The sequence below is a fragment of the Procambarus clarkii genome, chromosome 49, assembly GCF_040958095.1.
Source record: "Procambarus clarkii isolate CNS0578487 chromosome 49, FALCON_Pclarkii_2.0, whole genome shotgun sequence".
Taxonomy (NCBI): domain Eukaryota; kingdom Metazoa; phylum Arthropoda; class Malacostraca; order Decapoda; family Cambaridae; genus Procambarus; species Procambarus clarkii.
This window is the reverse complement of record NC_091198.1, coordinates 24,267,777-24,284,577: the sequence shown is the minus strand read 5'-3', so window position 1 is coordinate 24,284,577 and position 16,801 is coordinate 24,267,777. Positions and strand designations below refer to the sequence as shown.

Genomic DNA, 16,801 nt, shown 5'->3' with positions numbered 1-16,801 from the left:
CACAAGACACAAACAGTGAGGGAAACACAAGACACATACAGTGAGGGAAACACAAGACACAAACAGTGAGGGAAACACAAGACACAAACAGTGAGGGAAACACAAGACACAAACAGTGAGGGAAACACAAGACACAAACAGTGAGGGAAACACAAGACACAAACAGTGAGGGAAACAAGACACAAACAGTGAGGGAAACACAAGACACAAACAGTGAGGGAAACAAGACACAAACAGTGAGGGAAACACAAGACACAAACAGTGAGGGAAACAAGACACAAACAGTGAGGGAAACACAAGACACAAACAGTGAGGGAAACACAAGACACAAACAGTGAGGGAAACACAAGACACAAACAGTGAGGGGGAAACACAAGACACAAACAGTGAGGGGGAGACACAAGACACAAACTCCGAGAGAAACAATACACAATAAGATATTTGATAACAATAGTGATATTTGATTGTGTTAATTATTGTATTAGCCACATATATTGAATTCTTCATGAGAGGTGTACTCCGTCTGGAGATAAGTTCTCATGGGATTGACGAGCAGTACCGAGGATATAGGTGGCCCCCAGACGCACTCTTCTCCGGAGAGCATAATTGATATTGTTAGCTGTACGGGTATACAACTTAGTACTCACTCACCAACAATTATTTTCCGTTCTTTTGGCTTGGTTCTATAAAAGTAAACACGACAGTTGACTTGTTTGCTTTAAAGGAGCGTGATGGGGTGTATATAATTGTAATCTAGGTATATAATTGTTAAATGATGAGACCAATCAAGAGCTGCTGTTAAAATTGAGTTATTATAGAAATTATGAGCCTTAGCTTCTGGTGACCTGAATATTCGTACCTCAACTTCAAGTATAGTCGCAAGTTGTCTAGGTACTTGACTATGTCCTACAATTGCAACTTTGAATATCAGGTCTGTTAAGACTAATTTAGCAGCAGTATTCTCATTCACTGTTATTCAATTTGATGTTATTAATTTATTAGTGTCTGGAATTTTTTTGTTTATTAACATATATAAGTACATCTGCATTAGTGCAGCTACCCTAGACTATATGAAAGGGAGTACAATGTGTGTCAAAAAACTAGCTAAGTGATGGTAAACATCCCCATCACACAGGATGGTTAGTCATAGAGGCATGTGAAAAAGAAGTTTGCACTGGCAGACTCTGGATGCATTGTGAGATCATCGTGGACCCTAGAGTGAGTAAGGCAGCAGTGATAATAAAAGTCCTCATCTCGCAGGATGGTTAGTCATACAGGGCCATATGCATGTTCAGTAGCCTGCACTGGCAAATTTTGGATGCATTGTGAGGATATCCTCAAGAATTCGAGAGCATCACAAATTTAGTGGATACACTCCGTGGAAACGAAGCCACAATTTGGTTGGATTTAATTTATGTTTCAACACTCCACAGACAAAACAATACACGAAATTGGTGGATAAATTCCACATAAGTGTAGCACTAATTTTAGTGATATATTCTACTCAGAATTTTGTGCATAGCGAGTAATTTGGTTCCTTATATTACTGTATTGTTTGGAACAATAATAATGCTAGACATTTATTTTCGCCAACTCTACTGTGTGTGTACTGATTCACTGAGCTTTAATGAGGCTAGGCTACTAGCTCATGTTTTTTAGCCGTCTGCTTCGACAGGATATTTATTTGTTTGGTTAATTATTGTTTGATTGCACTAGTTCCTATTTGTGGACTAGAAACATGGATCCCGGTTCAAAGAATCAAATTAATGTGAGGAAACTCTACCTGCGGTTTATTATCTTCAATTATTATATTTCATTATTTTGAGTGGACTGTATGGTTTATTCATTTGCTAATTGACTGTATAGTTTTTTTTACCAGCAATAAAATTGCAGCTTCACAAAATTGAGGTTTATAATTTACTACACGGAAGTAATTATCAAAAGAAGGCACCAAACCGGGAAGGCTATGTAGCACCATCAAATGTGCGGAATAATCAGAGGGCGCTAAATATCACCAAGGATGCCAATACAAGAACAAAAACGCATAAGGTGAACGATATCAAAAGTATCCGAGTCACCAAGAATTCTATTGAGGGCCAGGTGACCGCGAGGGGCGGTCGGAAAGCAAGACACACGCTCGTCCTGGAAGTCAGGACATTCAAGAAGAACATGCACGACCGTAAGAGGGACAATGCAATTAGGACAATAAGGAGCAGGGCGGCGCTCCATCAACTGACCATGGGTTAAGCGAGTATGGCCAATACGCAACCTCACCAGAGCTGTTTCCCATCGCCAGTTACGGTGGTAGGAGGACGGCCACGAGGAAACACAACACTTAAGAGTACATAGTTTGTTACCAGTAACAGACGACCAAGAAGCCTGCCAACGGGTAAGGACGGAGGAATGGATGACCGGGTAAAAGTCAGAATATGGAATACCTTTACGAGAGATGGGACAAGAGCGGACAGCTTCCTTGGCGGCAGCATCCGCACACTCATATAGAGACACACCAATATAGCTGCGAACCCAACAAAACTCAACCGACTTAAATTTACTGTGAACAAGAAACAGCCAATGCTGGATCTCGACAACTACTGGATGAACCGGATTAAAGGACCTGAGAGCCATGAGGGCACTACAAGAGTCAAAAACAACTACAAAGGAAGACTGACAATGAGAAAGCAGGAGACGAAGAGCATAGAGAAAAGCATAAAGCTCCGCTGTGAAGATGCTAGTCTCCGGAGATAAGCAACACATATAAGTGCGATCAGGAAAAACAACAGAGTAGCCAACACCGTCCGCGGACTTAGACCCTTCGGTGAAGACAGAAACGGAGCGATAGTGAGAAGAAAAGTGCTCAAGGAAAAGGCATTTTAGAACTGTAGGAGGGGTAAAAGCTTTAGTGATGCGGGTCAAGGATGTACAAAACTGTGGAAGAGGGACTCTCCACGGGGGCAAAGAAGGAACAACACGAGGAGAAACATTAGAAATACGAACGGAAAGAGAATCCTGTGAGCGAGATAACCGGACAGAAAGAGGGAGGTGGGGAAGAGGAACAGGAACCGCAGGAGGGGTAAAAGTTAAAGCACGACAGAGGCGAGAGGAAGGATGTAAGGATCGCGCAAGATAGCGAAGACAGTAGCGATCACGGCGGTCCTAGAGAGACAGGAAGCCAGCGTCAACAAACAAGCTAAGGACGGGAGTCGAACGAAAGGCACCAGAACTGGGGCGCAACCCAGTATGGTGCAAAGCATCAAGACGGCGAAGAGTAGAAGGAGAAGCAGACGAGTAAGCAGGGCAACCATAATCGAGCTTAGACAGGACCAGAGAGGAATGTAAAGCAAGGAGAGTGCGCCTATCTGCTCCCCAAGAAGTATGGGACAATACCCGAAGGGTCTTAGAGCACTCAACACGGAGGTAAGAGATATGGGGAGATCAAGACTAACGAGTGTCAAGGAATAAACCCAAAAACTTTGCGGAATCTTTGTACTCAAGGGGATGACCATAAAGTGACAGAGGGACGAAGAACAACCCGTTTCCGAGTAAACGTCATGGCACAAGTCTTAGTAGTAGAGAACTTGAAGCCATGATTGGTGGCCCAAGACGACACAGCATCAATCGCAAGTTGAAACCGGCGTTGAAGGAGAGGCGAATCATCACCCTGACAGCAAAGGGCAAGATCATCGGCATAGAGAGCGGACAAGATGCCTGAAGGAAGAGAGGAAAGAAGACCACTGAGGGCAACCAGTAAAAGAGTAGTGCTCAGAACACTACCCTGGGGCAAACATTCGTATTGCTGAAAAGAGGCAGAGAGAGCGGTACCAAGCCACACCCGAAAGGAACGACGAGAGAGGAAGCTGCGGAGAAAGAGAGGGAGACGACCACAAAGGCCAAAAGAATGAAGCTGGAATAGAATATGATATCGCCAAGTGGTGTCGTAAGCCTTTTCCAGATCAAAAAAGACGGCAACAACGGAGGTCTTTCTGAGTAAAAGTAGTACGAATATAGACCTCCAAGTTCACCAGGACATCTGTCGTGCTGCGGCACTTGCGGAAACCAAATTGAGAAGGGGAGAGGAAGTGATGGTGTTCCAGGAACCACATCAGACGAACGTTAACCATACGTTCAAAGAGTTTGCAGACACAACTTGTGAGGGCAATAGGGCGAAAGTCCTTAGGGAATGTTCCCAGAGACCGTGGTTTGCGAACAGGGAGGACATCGGCATCGAGCCAGTCCTCAGGGACTGACGACGACTCTCAGATCCGATTATACAGACTCAGTAAATACTGAGACGTGCATGGAGGGAGATGGCGAAGCATCTCTTAATGAATACCATCGGAGCCCGCTGCCGTAGAACCGCAGAGGGCCAGGGCAGAATGAAATTCAGAGAGAGAGAAGGGATCGTTATAGGGAAGTCGAAAACGAGTGCAGAAATCTAAAGGACGAGACTCAAGGACAGCTAGGTTTACGAAGAAGGAAAGATTGGGGAAGATGAAGACCAGAGCTAACAGAAATTGTGGGAACCCAGTTCGGTAGCGACCTGCAATGGGTCCGCCACAAGAGTATCATGGAGGTGAAGGACCAGTGAAACATCGGGAACGAACTTACCCGCTATCTTGCGGATACGCTTCCAGATCTGTGGCAGAGGAGTTTCGGATGTAATGTTAGAGACATAAGATGCCCAACATTCACGTTTAGCCGTATGGATGGCCCTACGGGCCACCGCACTCGCCTTCCGAAAGAAAAGAAAAGAATCGGCTGTCTGCCGACGGCGGTGTCTCTTCCAGGCTGCATGCTTACAGCAGACAGGCCGAGCACAGTTTGCATTCCACCAGGGAACGCACTTCCGTGGACCCCGAGAGGAAGAGTGAGGAATAGAGCGGAGGGCAGCGTCGAAGACAGTGTCATGAAAAAGGAAGAGAGAGCAAGGGAGAGGCAGAAGGGAGAGGTCAGAGAGAGCAGCACTGAGGGTAAATAGGGTCCAGCCCGCTTTTGCAAACTGCCACCTAGGGAAGGAGAGGGGAGGGCGGAAAGAGAAAAAGGTAACAAGGATGGGGAAATGGTCATTGCCATGGAGGTCATCAAGAACCTGCCACGTGAAATCTAAGTAAAGAGAAGACGAGCAAAGAGAAAGATCAAGAAAGGAAAGGGTGCGAGTCCGAGAGTCCAAATGCGTGGGCTCACCAGAATTCAGAAGAGATAGGGAGGAAGATAGGATAAATGGCTCAAGAAGGCGACCCCAGCAGGAGCACAGGCAAGGAGTCCAGTAAGTGTTTCTGATCAGGAAGAGAAAGTGGGACACTCGGGGGGAGATAAATGGAACAAACAGTGTATCATTTTGCTGGGGGGGGGGGGGGGGAAGAGAAAGGAATAGCCACGAAAGCGACCAGGACGAGCACCAAGCATCGGCTCCTGGAGACAGACACAAAGGGGTGAAAACCGAAAATCAGAAGTTGGAGTTTGAGGAAATTGGCGTAATAACCTCGAACGTTCCATTGAAGAATAGACATCGACGAGAAGAAAAAGGACAACAACAGAGAACAAGGAAGAAACAAAGGCGAAAGAGCAACACAGCACATTAAAGAAGATCAGGGTCGGGATCAGGGTCAGCAAAGTCAGGGTTAGGGGGCATGGGTAAACTGAGCAAAGACGGAGGGAAGGAAGCGGGAGAACGGACCTGAGGTGGGCGGGCGGGGTCCAGAGGAGGAAGAGGAGACAATGGAGAGGAGCAGTCAAGGACAGCAGCAGGAAGAGGGGGAGTAGAAAGAGGGGAGCACACCTCAGCAAGGGCAGCAACCGATAGGGAAGTGGGGGCCAAAGAATCCTCCATAGCAGGAACAAGGGGCGCAACCACCGAAACAGGAGGGGAAGGAGCAATAGAGTCAATAGTAGGAGCCGAGGAAGAAAGCGAAGCCTTCTTACCCGCCGGGAGGTTATCTCGAGGTCATCTTGAGATGATTTCAGGGCGTTTTAGTGTCACCGCAGCCCGGTCCTCGACCAGGCCTCCACCCCCAGGAAGCAGCCCGTGACAGCTGACTTACACCCAGGTACCTATTTTACTGCTAGGTAACAGGGGCATAGGGTGAAAGAAAGTCTGCCCATTGTTTCTCACCGGCGCCTGGGATCGAACCCAGGACCATAGGATCACAAGTCCAGCGTACTGTCCGCTCGGCCGACCGGCTCCCTCAGAGCCGGTGTGGAGGAAGGAGAGGAGCCAGGCTTGCGCTTCTGACTTAAAGAGACCTGTGTCCCAGCAACTATGTACCGGGCAACGGATTCCAGCGTCTCAACAGGAGAAGCTGAACGAGAGCACACACGACGGCCGTTAGGAGAGCGATGGACATCAGCCTGCATCGACAGGAAGAGTCAATAGATGGAGGAGAAGAATGGGAAGGAGGATCGGAGGGAGACGAGGAAGAAGACACAGAAGACATGACAGACCGGGTAGAAAGAAGGGGAACCCCAGACAGAGGACCTGGAGGTGGATCCTTCAGGACAGAACTCAATGGAACAGAGGAGGGGGCAGTGGGCGTATCAGGGTCCAAAGCCCAGAAACGGTTGTGAGTCTGAAGAAGGTGGGAAGGACAAGGAGAGGAAGAGCGCAACATGCGAGCATAAGAGACGTTAGCATAAGGCGGGAGCCAGCAAACCTGGCGCCTCACCTCAGGAAAAGATAAACGCTCCCGGTGCTTCAAGATGAGGATGGCTGCCTCAAGCTTGTAATGGATAAACGCATGTAAGAAGGTAGGATGGGTCTCACCGCAGTTGAGGCAGCGAACCTGGGGAGAAGTGCACTCCAACTTAGAGTGACCTTTGCCCCCACACAAAGGACAGAGAGAGACAGTCCCAGAGCAGCGGAGGGCACCATGCCCAAACCTCCAGCACTTGTTACAGAGCCTAGGAGAAGGAATGTACTCCTGGACAGAGCACCTGGCACCAGCAAGAATGACAGAGGGTGGAAGGGTTCTACCATCAAAGGTAATCTTCACAACCCGAAGGGGTTGACGGCGACTACCACGAGGGTGACGAGTAAACGTGTCCACCCGGAGGACAGAATGGCCCCGGGCATCAAGGATATGCCGAATATCGTCGTGGCAGTCCTGCAGATTCCGAACACCGGTCGCAACATGGGGCGGGAGGAGAATAGTGCCAACACTGGCATTCAACTGAGTGTTCTTTGAGACCCGAACAGGGTTCTCGCCAAGGCAGGATAAGGCAGCCAAGCGGGAAGCTGCATCCTGAGAAGGAGCAGCAACGACACATGTACCGAGACGAGTGGGGTTGAAGGTAACAGAGGCATCCACGGAATCATCAAGATGTCGATAGAGGGAGAAATCGTCAGGAGGCCCATAATCAAGAGGGAGGAGATCAAAGTATTAGGCCCACGAAGCGGGACCAAACAAAGCTTCATAGGCATCAGAACAGGAAGGAATCGAGCGAGTGCGGCCGTGTCGAGGACGGCGTTGAGAACCCCCAGAGAGAGAGAGAGAGAGAGAGAGAGAGGGGTTAAAAGGTGCAGTAGTTACAACTAGAACTGGAGCCGTGCCAGAGGACGAGGTAGTCACCACTGGGGGCTTGGGGCTCGACCCAACCACAGAGGAGGGAGGGGAGCAGTCAGAGAGGCCAAAGGAGAAGCAAGGTCAGGGCCCAATACAGCGGGGGCTACAGAGCCCGGTCTTCCAACACGGACCGACTCAGGGGCTTGGTCGCCCACCCCACGAGCCTGACAAGGTAAAGGAGGAACAGAACACAACATAGGTACGAAACATAAACATTCATTCACGAATGTGCCCCCACACCCACCATGGAGCCACAATTAGAGGCAGGACACCCAACAAGAAGCTATCGCCGATCATGCCAGGGCCTCCTAGGGGTGCATCGCGAGTATACGCCCCACAAAGGCCACCTTAAACTGTCAGTCCGTCGAGATCGGGTTCAGAAACAAAAGGGGGATTGACAATTAAAGGTTCCCCTCGCTCTCGACGTTGGGAACTACAGTTCTACGGGTGCAAGAGTATGCCTCCTCAAGCACCCGGGCGTCAAAATAGAAGTTCAAAGGAATAACCAAAACAAGCAAAAGGTCGGCAGGAAATGACAAGCAGATAGGAGAAGAGGAGGAGGAGAAAAACGAAACAGAAGGAAAAGGAAAAGTTGTTCAGCAAAATTTGAGATTACAGCAGCAGGAGTACAAGCAAGGGACAGAAGACTGTCCCAAGGAGCTGTCACTCCGGCAGCTGTCCACTAAGCCGGCCTCACTGCATCAACGAGCTGAACGGGGAGGGGGTTACTACATGGAAATTAATCTGTGAATATTTATATTGTGTTACGGCCACATTGGACCAGTAACCGGGTTCTTGCTGTTATCACCTCTTCTATATCCAATCCCAAGTCGGTGGTAAGCTTTCAAGAACTGGCTGTGTCAAGTAGTACTGCAATGAATAAAAAAGGGGGGAATAAGCAATGCACAATTACTTTCACCAATATATTAACACCTTTACCACAATTATATTATATATATATATATATATATATATATATATATATATATATATATATATATATATATATATATATATATATATATATATTATATTATATATATGTGAACAAGCCTGAATGGTCCCCCCAGGACTACATGCGACTGAAAGAGTCACTTCTGGGGTGTGAGTTTTCAGTCATATATATATATGTCGTACCTAGTAGCCAGAACGCACTTCTCAGCCTACTATGCAAGGCCCGATTTGCCTAATAAGCCAAATTTTCATGAATTAATGTTTTTTCGACTACCTAACCTACCTAACCTAACCTAACTTTTTCGGCTACCTAACCTAACCTATAAAGATAGGTTAGGTTAGGTTAGGTAGGGTTGGTTAGGTTCGGTCATATATCTACGTTAATTTTAACTCCAATAAAAACAAATTGACCTCATACCTAATGAAATGGGTAGCTTTATCATTTCATAAGAAAAAAATTAGAGAAAATATATTAATTCAGTAAAACTTGGCTTATTAGGCAAATCTGGCCTTGCATAGTAGGCTGATAAGTGCGTTCTGGCTACTAGGTACGACATATATATATATATATATATATATATATATATATATATATATATATATATATATACCCACACACACACACATACATAGATATAAATAAAAATGGAAATGTTCGTTTGTTCAAAATCGCTTATCTCCGAAAGTTCTTCACCGATTGCTTTGAAATTTTCACACAATGTTCCATTCGCATCCGAGCGGTTTTTTTTATACATACTATATAGATGTCACGTCTGTGACGGGAAAAATCATTTTTTTTAACTGTTTTTCATGCGAGGGAAATATTCGAAACCACTTTACCGATTTCTTTTAAATTTTGACATAACGTTGTCTATATAAGCATAGACACAGAGTTCTCCCATATTAACAGGGACTTGATGAAAAATGTAAGTGACCCCCTCACTTGCTCTAGTTACCCTTGGGAGGTGGTAATCTTTGGGGTGTTTAAATACTCCGAAATTACCATCTCTTAAGGGTCCAAGTGTGGTGCAGTGGGTTAAAGGCGTACCTGTTATGCCAGTTGCTGGAAGGCTTCTGTGCTGGCTAGGGTTCGAGTCTCCTGGTGGGAAAGTGTTCTAAAGTTGTGTGTATGTATGTATATATATATATATATATATATATATATATATATGTATATATATATACATATATATATATATATATATATATATATATATATATATATATATATATATATATATATATATATATATATATATATATATATATATTGTGACGGTAACGCGTTGGTGTTCGGCTGTTCAAAGCTAGGGGTATGGCCTCGTCACATAGTATAAAAAAAAATAGAAAATCTGGAACTTCGTCTGTGGTAAGGTAAGGAGAAGACACACAAAACACAAGTAACTTTTAACAATGAAATTTTAATTACGTTAAATAAACAAAACATGAATAAAATGGACAAACAAATTCGTGTAATAAAATCAATCAAAATAATAAGAATAATTAAATGACAATGAAAAGTTACGTTAAGACAAGTGAGCAAAATAACAAGAAGTGCAATATACAAAAAATGAGAGGTGCGGGAATATCGGCTTTAAGCTATCACCTCTCTTAGTACACGTACGCCAAAGCTTACGTCTAGCAGGGAGAAGTGTTAACTGTGGGAAAGCACTGAATATTCTGAGGACTGAGGTCGTGGCGGCCCCAGACATCAAGTAGTATGGTGGGCGAGTGCAGTTGCAGCCAGACCGGCGACCAATCAGCGAGGAGCCGGCAGCAAGACGGGTAGTTTGGCGGTTTGAGTCTGAGCAGGTGTTCCTGGCTGCATACGTTTTGCGCTCTGGCAAACCTTGCTGGTGTTGTTGTCGTTGTTGGATATTTCTTCCTTAGTAGTTTTATATAGATGTAACGACGTATTTGTGGAGGGAAGAGCAGGCTCAATCTCTTGAAGGAGATTATCGTCACAATATATATATATATATATATATATATATATATATATATATATATATAATTAAAGTAATATTACACCTATTTACAATAGAGTCTCTTTCACGCAGGACACAATTCAACGTCAGTGATAATCAATCCCAGTGAATCCACTTTCCAGGTACACGTCATCCACTCCTAATGGCAAACACCGGCGAGTTCACCTTCCTCAATATGGGCCAGTCCACACACACTGTATTGTAACGATGTGTCAATACTCCACCTCCGCTCTCCAGATACACACTGGAAGAGGGTTTAAGCTACACACTGACAGGGGTCTCAAACAATCACATGCAGGGGTAGCTAACACCCTGGCAGAAGTCTCTAATCACTCACTAGCAGCACTTCTCAACAGACTCACCACTGTCTTACTGGCCAATGCCGGGTACATCGGTCCATACAACACTGCATACATCAGCAGCTAACACGCTGCTCTAACCGACAGCGGCCACTTAGTCTTCTCACTGGACCAAGTCAAGAGTTCTTGGAGTGTCCAAGGTAAACTGCCTTCCTCAGTGCAACCGCCTCCTTACATCACCTCTGTGAACATAAAACGTCATTAATTAGATGGACAATACACTGGGTGACCTTGGGATAACACCCTTCCACCGAGGAATTGAAATTGCAACTTGTAGCCACAACCTAGATGGCGTTGAACTTGATATGCCACCCACCAGAGGTCATCGTCATCGACCACCTCTTCTAACTGAGGCAGGAAACCTAAGCCTTTTCACTGGTACCACGCCACCACCAACAGATGGCGTTGTCTGCGTAGCATCTAATACTGGTGACTTGGAGTGTAGACCCATAGACGGCGCTGAAATCGCCACTCCATACTCCGACGATGGTGTCGATACCGTAACATATTGTTAGTATTATTTATAATAAATTTAGATTATTTAGTAGTAGTTGTAGGCATCCTGTAATCTCAGGAGACTATGGAGTTACGCTCTGGGTCCTCTCTAGCCACATAGCCTGGGTAGATAATATGGAGAAGCTGTTACCCATGCAGCAGGTCCCCCTCCTCTCCATGATGCTGAAATTTTCCAATGGAAAGGCAAACGACAATATGCTTGGCTCTAGTGCTGTCGCAGGAGCTGCCTTAACGAGGTAGCACAGCTTAGCTGTATTAGTAGTAGTAGTCCTAGTTGGTGCCAAGTCGGACTCGTTTCAGTCACACGGTCATAGTCATAGTGTACAGGACCGGACAGTCACACGGTCATGGTGTCGTGGGTGTACAGGACCGGACAGTCATGGTGTCGTGGGTGTACAGGACCGGACAGTCATGGTGTCGTGGGTGTACAGGACCGGACAGTCATGGTGTCGTGGGTGTACAGGACCGGACAGTCATGGTGTCGTGGGTGTACAGGACCGGACAGTCATGGTGTCGTGGGTGTACAGGACCGGACAGTCATGGTGTCGTGGGTGTACAGGACCGGACAGTCATGGTGTCGTGGGTGTACAGGACCGGACTGGAATCGTTCACTCTCTATGACACTCCACAATAGTGACTTGCACTCGTCTCATTCACCCACCAACGAATTACACTGTAACATCTACCATGATAATAGTAAATTATATGTGTATGTAGTTTATGTAACATTTGTGCAAAATGTGATATTAAATGTGCTCAGCCTTGGGTGTTGTTGTACTTATGTCATAACCTCTTCAGTACATAAATAATGAAAGAGCTCGAACATTAAAGAGTGAACGGATAATTATGATTTCCCAGAAACTGGTGAGTTAATCCTGGCAGTTCAACTCCACAAAGGGCAACTTGTAATTTCACAATGCTCGGGAGGATGAACCAACACGTCAACACAGCTTGTATTCAATATTTAATAATGACTCCCTCCGTCCTTCCCGTCCAGAGACGCTTCTCTTCAATGGTTCTATTATGTTTTTTATCAATAATTGGAAGGAGGAATTTATTATATATAATTGATAATTAAGTTCAGTCTTAGGAAACACTTTTATGTTCATTATAGTCCACAAACTGTTGTTTTAAAGATTATTAATATTTTTCGTGGGTGAATTTAATTTTGGTGACGTGGCAATGTAACACTCATTTTCTAATAGAGACGCCAAATACGAAATTTTCTTAGCAGCGGTCAACTAAGGATATAAATTATATTTATTATTTATGTAACATAAACCAGTAATTCTTTTCTTGCATATTTTGTTAATAGTTAATAAATGATGTCGGAAATTTCCGGCAGTATAGGAATAGTGAAGTGTGAAACATAAAGTACTGAACATACCGTGTGTACTCAACCCTCGACCAGACTTTCCCAAATTCCCCGAGTATTACTTATATTACCGAGTATTAGTGTGATGCTACGTCACCCTACATGAACACAAGTGTTAGTGTGAGAACTGTTTACTGTATTTTATAGTCCGACTCATATTAGTGTTTGACCATATCGATCTCGCTAGAACTACCTATATTGTATCATATCTTCATAGTTTATGCAGAGTGACTTAGTTTTGCAGACAGATATACTTTTTTGCAGAGACTGTACACCAAGTCACTTTGCAAAAATTAAATTAGGGCAAAAGCTAAGTCAGTGCAAAAACTAAGTCATTCTACATAAACTAAGTCGTTCTGCAAAAAACTAACACTCTGCAAAAACTACGACACTCTTCAAAAAACTAAGACACTGCAAAAAAACTAAGTTGCCCTGCAAAGAACTAAGTCACTCTGCAAAACTAAGTCGGTCTACAAAAACTAATACACTATCTATCAAAAAGAAGGTCTGGTCGATAACCGGGCCGCGAGGATGCTAAAATCTCGAAATCATCTCAAGATAACCTCTGCAAAAATCTATGGCACTCTGCAAAAACAAGTCACTCTGCAAAAATCTATGGCACTCTGCAAAAACTAATTAACTCTGCAAAATTTAAATCAGTCTGCAAAAAAATAGACTGCAAAAAACTAAGTCTCTCTGTAAAAAAGCTAAATTACTCTGTAAGAAATATTAACTCACTCTGCAAAAACCATGTCAGTGCAAAAACGAAGTAACTCTGCAAAATTTAAATCACTGCAAAAAACTAAGACAATGCAAAAAACTATTCATCACGCTGCAAATGATGAATAAAGATATAATACAAAACAATCCCTCTACTGTCGTAGCTCAGTTGATTAAGGCAGCGTCTGGGATACTCTCGGACGTAGGTTCGAATCCTCGTCACAGCCCTTGTGGATTTGTCCATATGATGCATCACGCTATTGTGATTTCTGTGTGTAATCCTTCTACCAGTTTCTTGGTTTGCTTTTACATAAGAAGTTATTATATGAATGAAAGATGAAATAAGATAATAAAGAGAAAAAACGAGAAATGAATGACAGGAATTTGAATGGAATGTATTGTTAGGCCTAAGGGGCAGGGTTGAAGCTTAACCACACAAATCCACTTTCGGTAGTGACCAGCATTGGTGGGGGTGGTGTTCACTCACACCAGGGACTGGGCCTCTGTGGTCATTGATCCCTGATTGTGAAACCTATAGTTCTGTGACTAGAGGCAAAAACAACATCTATCTGGACTGGAACATCAAAAAAACATCTACTGGAATGAATAGGAGTTTACTACATACAAAATACGACCGTTTAAACTAGTAACCTTGGGTCCAAGAGCAAGTCTATAAAAATAAATTAGTTATCCCGTAACATAATGTCTCCTCGCATCGAGAGCGGGGTACCCAGACAACCACACCCGGGTGACGCACGCGCGCGCGTGAGTGCCTTCACGACTAGCAGCGCGAATAATCACTCATCCGTCAATCATCCATCTCACCCATCTCACCCGTTGGAGTGGTCGTTCTACGTCACCTTTTTCACTACTTTTGAGGACCTCCGAGAGTAGTGAGGTGTGAATGTGGATCTCCATGAAGAGTGAATGAGGGGCCTCCAAGAGTAGTGAGGTGTGGATGAAGACCCCCAAGAGTAGTGAGAACTGGATGAAGACCTCCAAGAGAGCGCCTGGAGGCTGGGTGGACAGCGCTTCGGATTCGTAGTCCTGAGGTTCCGGGTTCGATCACTGCTGGAGGCGGAGACAAATGGGTAAAATGTTTCTTTTTCCCTGATGCCCCTGTTACCTAGCAGTAAATAGGTACCTGGGAGTTAGTGAGCTGCTACAGGCTACTTCCTGGGGGTGTGTAACAAAAAGGAGCCCTGGACGAGGACCGGGCCGCGGGGACGCTAAGCCCTGAATCATCTCAAGATAACCTCAAGAAGAGTAGTGAGGAGTGGATGAGGACCTCCAAGAGTAGTGAGGAGTGGATGAGGACCTCCAAGAGCAGTGAGGAGTGGATGAGGACGAGTAGTCAGGAGTGGATGAGGACCTCCAAGAGCAGTGAGGAGTGGATGAGGACCTCCAAGAGCAGTGAGGAGTGGATGAGGACCTCCAAGAGTAGTGAGGAGTGGATGAGGACCTCCAAGAGTAGTCAGGAGTGGATGAGGACCTCCAAGAGCAGTGAGGAGTGGATGAGGACGAGTAGTCAGGAGTGGATGAGGACCTCCAAGAGTAGTGAGGAGTGGATGAGGACGAGTAGTCAGGAGTGGATGAGGACCTCCAAGAGCAGTGAGGAGTGGATGAGGAACTCCAAGCGTAGTGAGGAGTGGATGAGAACCTTCAAGAATAGTGAGGAGTGGATGAGGAACTCCAAGAGTAATGAAGAGTGGATGAGGACCTCCAAGAGCAGTGAAGAGTGGATGAGGACCTCCAAGAGTAATGAAGAGTGGATGAGGACCTCCAAGAGCAGTGAAGAGTGGATGAGGACCTCCAAGAGCAGTGAAGAGTGGATGAGGACCTCCAAGAGTAGTGAAGAGTGGATGAGGACCTCCAAGAGTAGTGAAGAGTGGATGAGGACCTCCAAGAGCAGTGAAGAGTGGATGAGGACCTCCAAGAGCAGTGAAGAGTGGATGAGGACCTCCAAGAGTAGTGAAGAGTGGATGAGGACCTCCAAGAGTAGTGAAGAGTGGATGAGGACCTCCAAGAGTAGTGAGGAGTGGATGAAGACCTCCAAGAGTAGTGAGGAGTGGATGAGGACCTCCAAGAGTAGTGAAGAGTGGATGAGGACCTCCAAGAGTAGTGAGGAGTGGATGAGGACTTCCAAGAGTAGTGAAGAGTGGATGAGGACCTCCAAGAGTAGTGAGGAGTGGATGAGGACCTTCTAGAGCACTGAGGAGTGGATGAGAACCTCCAAGAGCAGTGAGGAGTGGATGAGAACCTCCAAGAGCAGTGAGGTGTGGATGAGGATCTCCTAGAGTAGTGAGGTGTGGATGAGGATCTATATGAAAATACTAAGTCCAAAACCTTGCAATTCAGACGACCAATTTCATACAAAAAAATATGAAAAGGTTTTTTGATAAATTGGAGAAAATCTCAGAGCTCTGAGAATGACTTTGTGGTTAAAAATATGAGTGGGGAAGTTCTTGAAGTTACTGATAATAAACTTCTTTCCTCACGAGAGACCTCAACTTGGAGTCGTAATTGTGAGTTGTGAGAGGACCACGAGGAAGACTTTGCCAGTTATAAAGCTTGATTATTGCAGTGAATGTTGGTGTATCACTCAAGGACCGCCACTCTCAGTGTTGCACTCTCAGTGTTGCACTCTCAGTGTTGCACTCTCAGTGTTGCACTCTCAGCATGGAACGGTACTGTCAGCATGGGACGGTACTGTCAGTATGGGACGGTACTGTCAGTATGGGACGGTACTGTCAGTATGAGACGGTACTGTCAGTATGGGACGGTACTGTCAGTATGAGACGGTACTGTCAGTATGGGACGGTACTGTCAGCATGGGACGGTACTGTCAGTATGGGACGGTACTGTCACCATGTGACGGTACTGTCAGTATGAGACGGTACTGTCAGTATGGGACGGTACTGTCAGTATGGAACGGTACTGTCAGCCTGTGACGGTACTGTCAGTATGGAACGGTACTGTCAGCCTGTGACGGTACTGTCAGTATGGGACGGTACTGTCAGTATGGAACGGTACTGTCAGCCTGTGACGGTACTGTCAGTATGAGACGATACTGTCAGTATGAGACGGTACTGTCAGTATGGGACGGTACTGTCAGTATGGAACGGTACTGTCAGCCTGTGACGGTACTGTCAGTATGGGACGGTACTGTCAGTATGGGACGGTACTGTCAGTATGGGACGGTACTGTCAGCATGGGACGGTACTCTCAGTATGGGACGGTACTGTCAGTATGAGACGGTACTGTCAGTATGGGACGGTACTGTCAGTATGGAACGGTACTGTCAGTATGGGACGGTACTGTCAGTATGGG

General features: G+C 45.4%; 1 protein-coding gene across 1 annotated transcript; it reads left to right on the top strand.

The window, feature by feature from the left end:
• The first annotated feature begins 14,751 nt into the window (after positions 1-14,751).
• LOC138351448 (uncharacterized) lies at positions 14,752-15,678 on the top strand. Its single transcript, XM_069303273.1, has one exon. The coding sequence runs from the start codon at positions 14,752-14,754 to the stop codon at positions 15,676-15,678; it is 927 nt and encodes a 308-aa protein (XP_069159374.1).
• The last annotated feature ends 1,123 nt before the right edge of the window (positions 15,679-16,801 follow it).

Excerpts from the sequence above, each read along its gene's own strand:
- LOC138351448 (XM_069303273.1), top strand. The coding sequence starts at position 14,752 with ATGAGGACCTCCAAGAGTAGTGAGGAGTGGATGAGGACCTCCAAGAGC.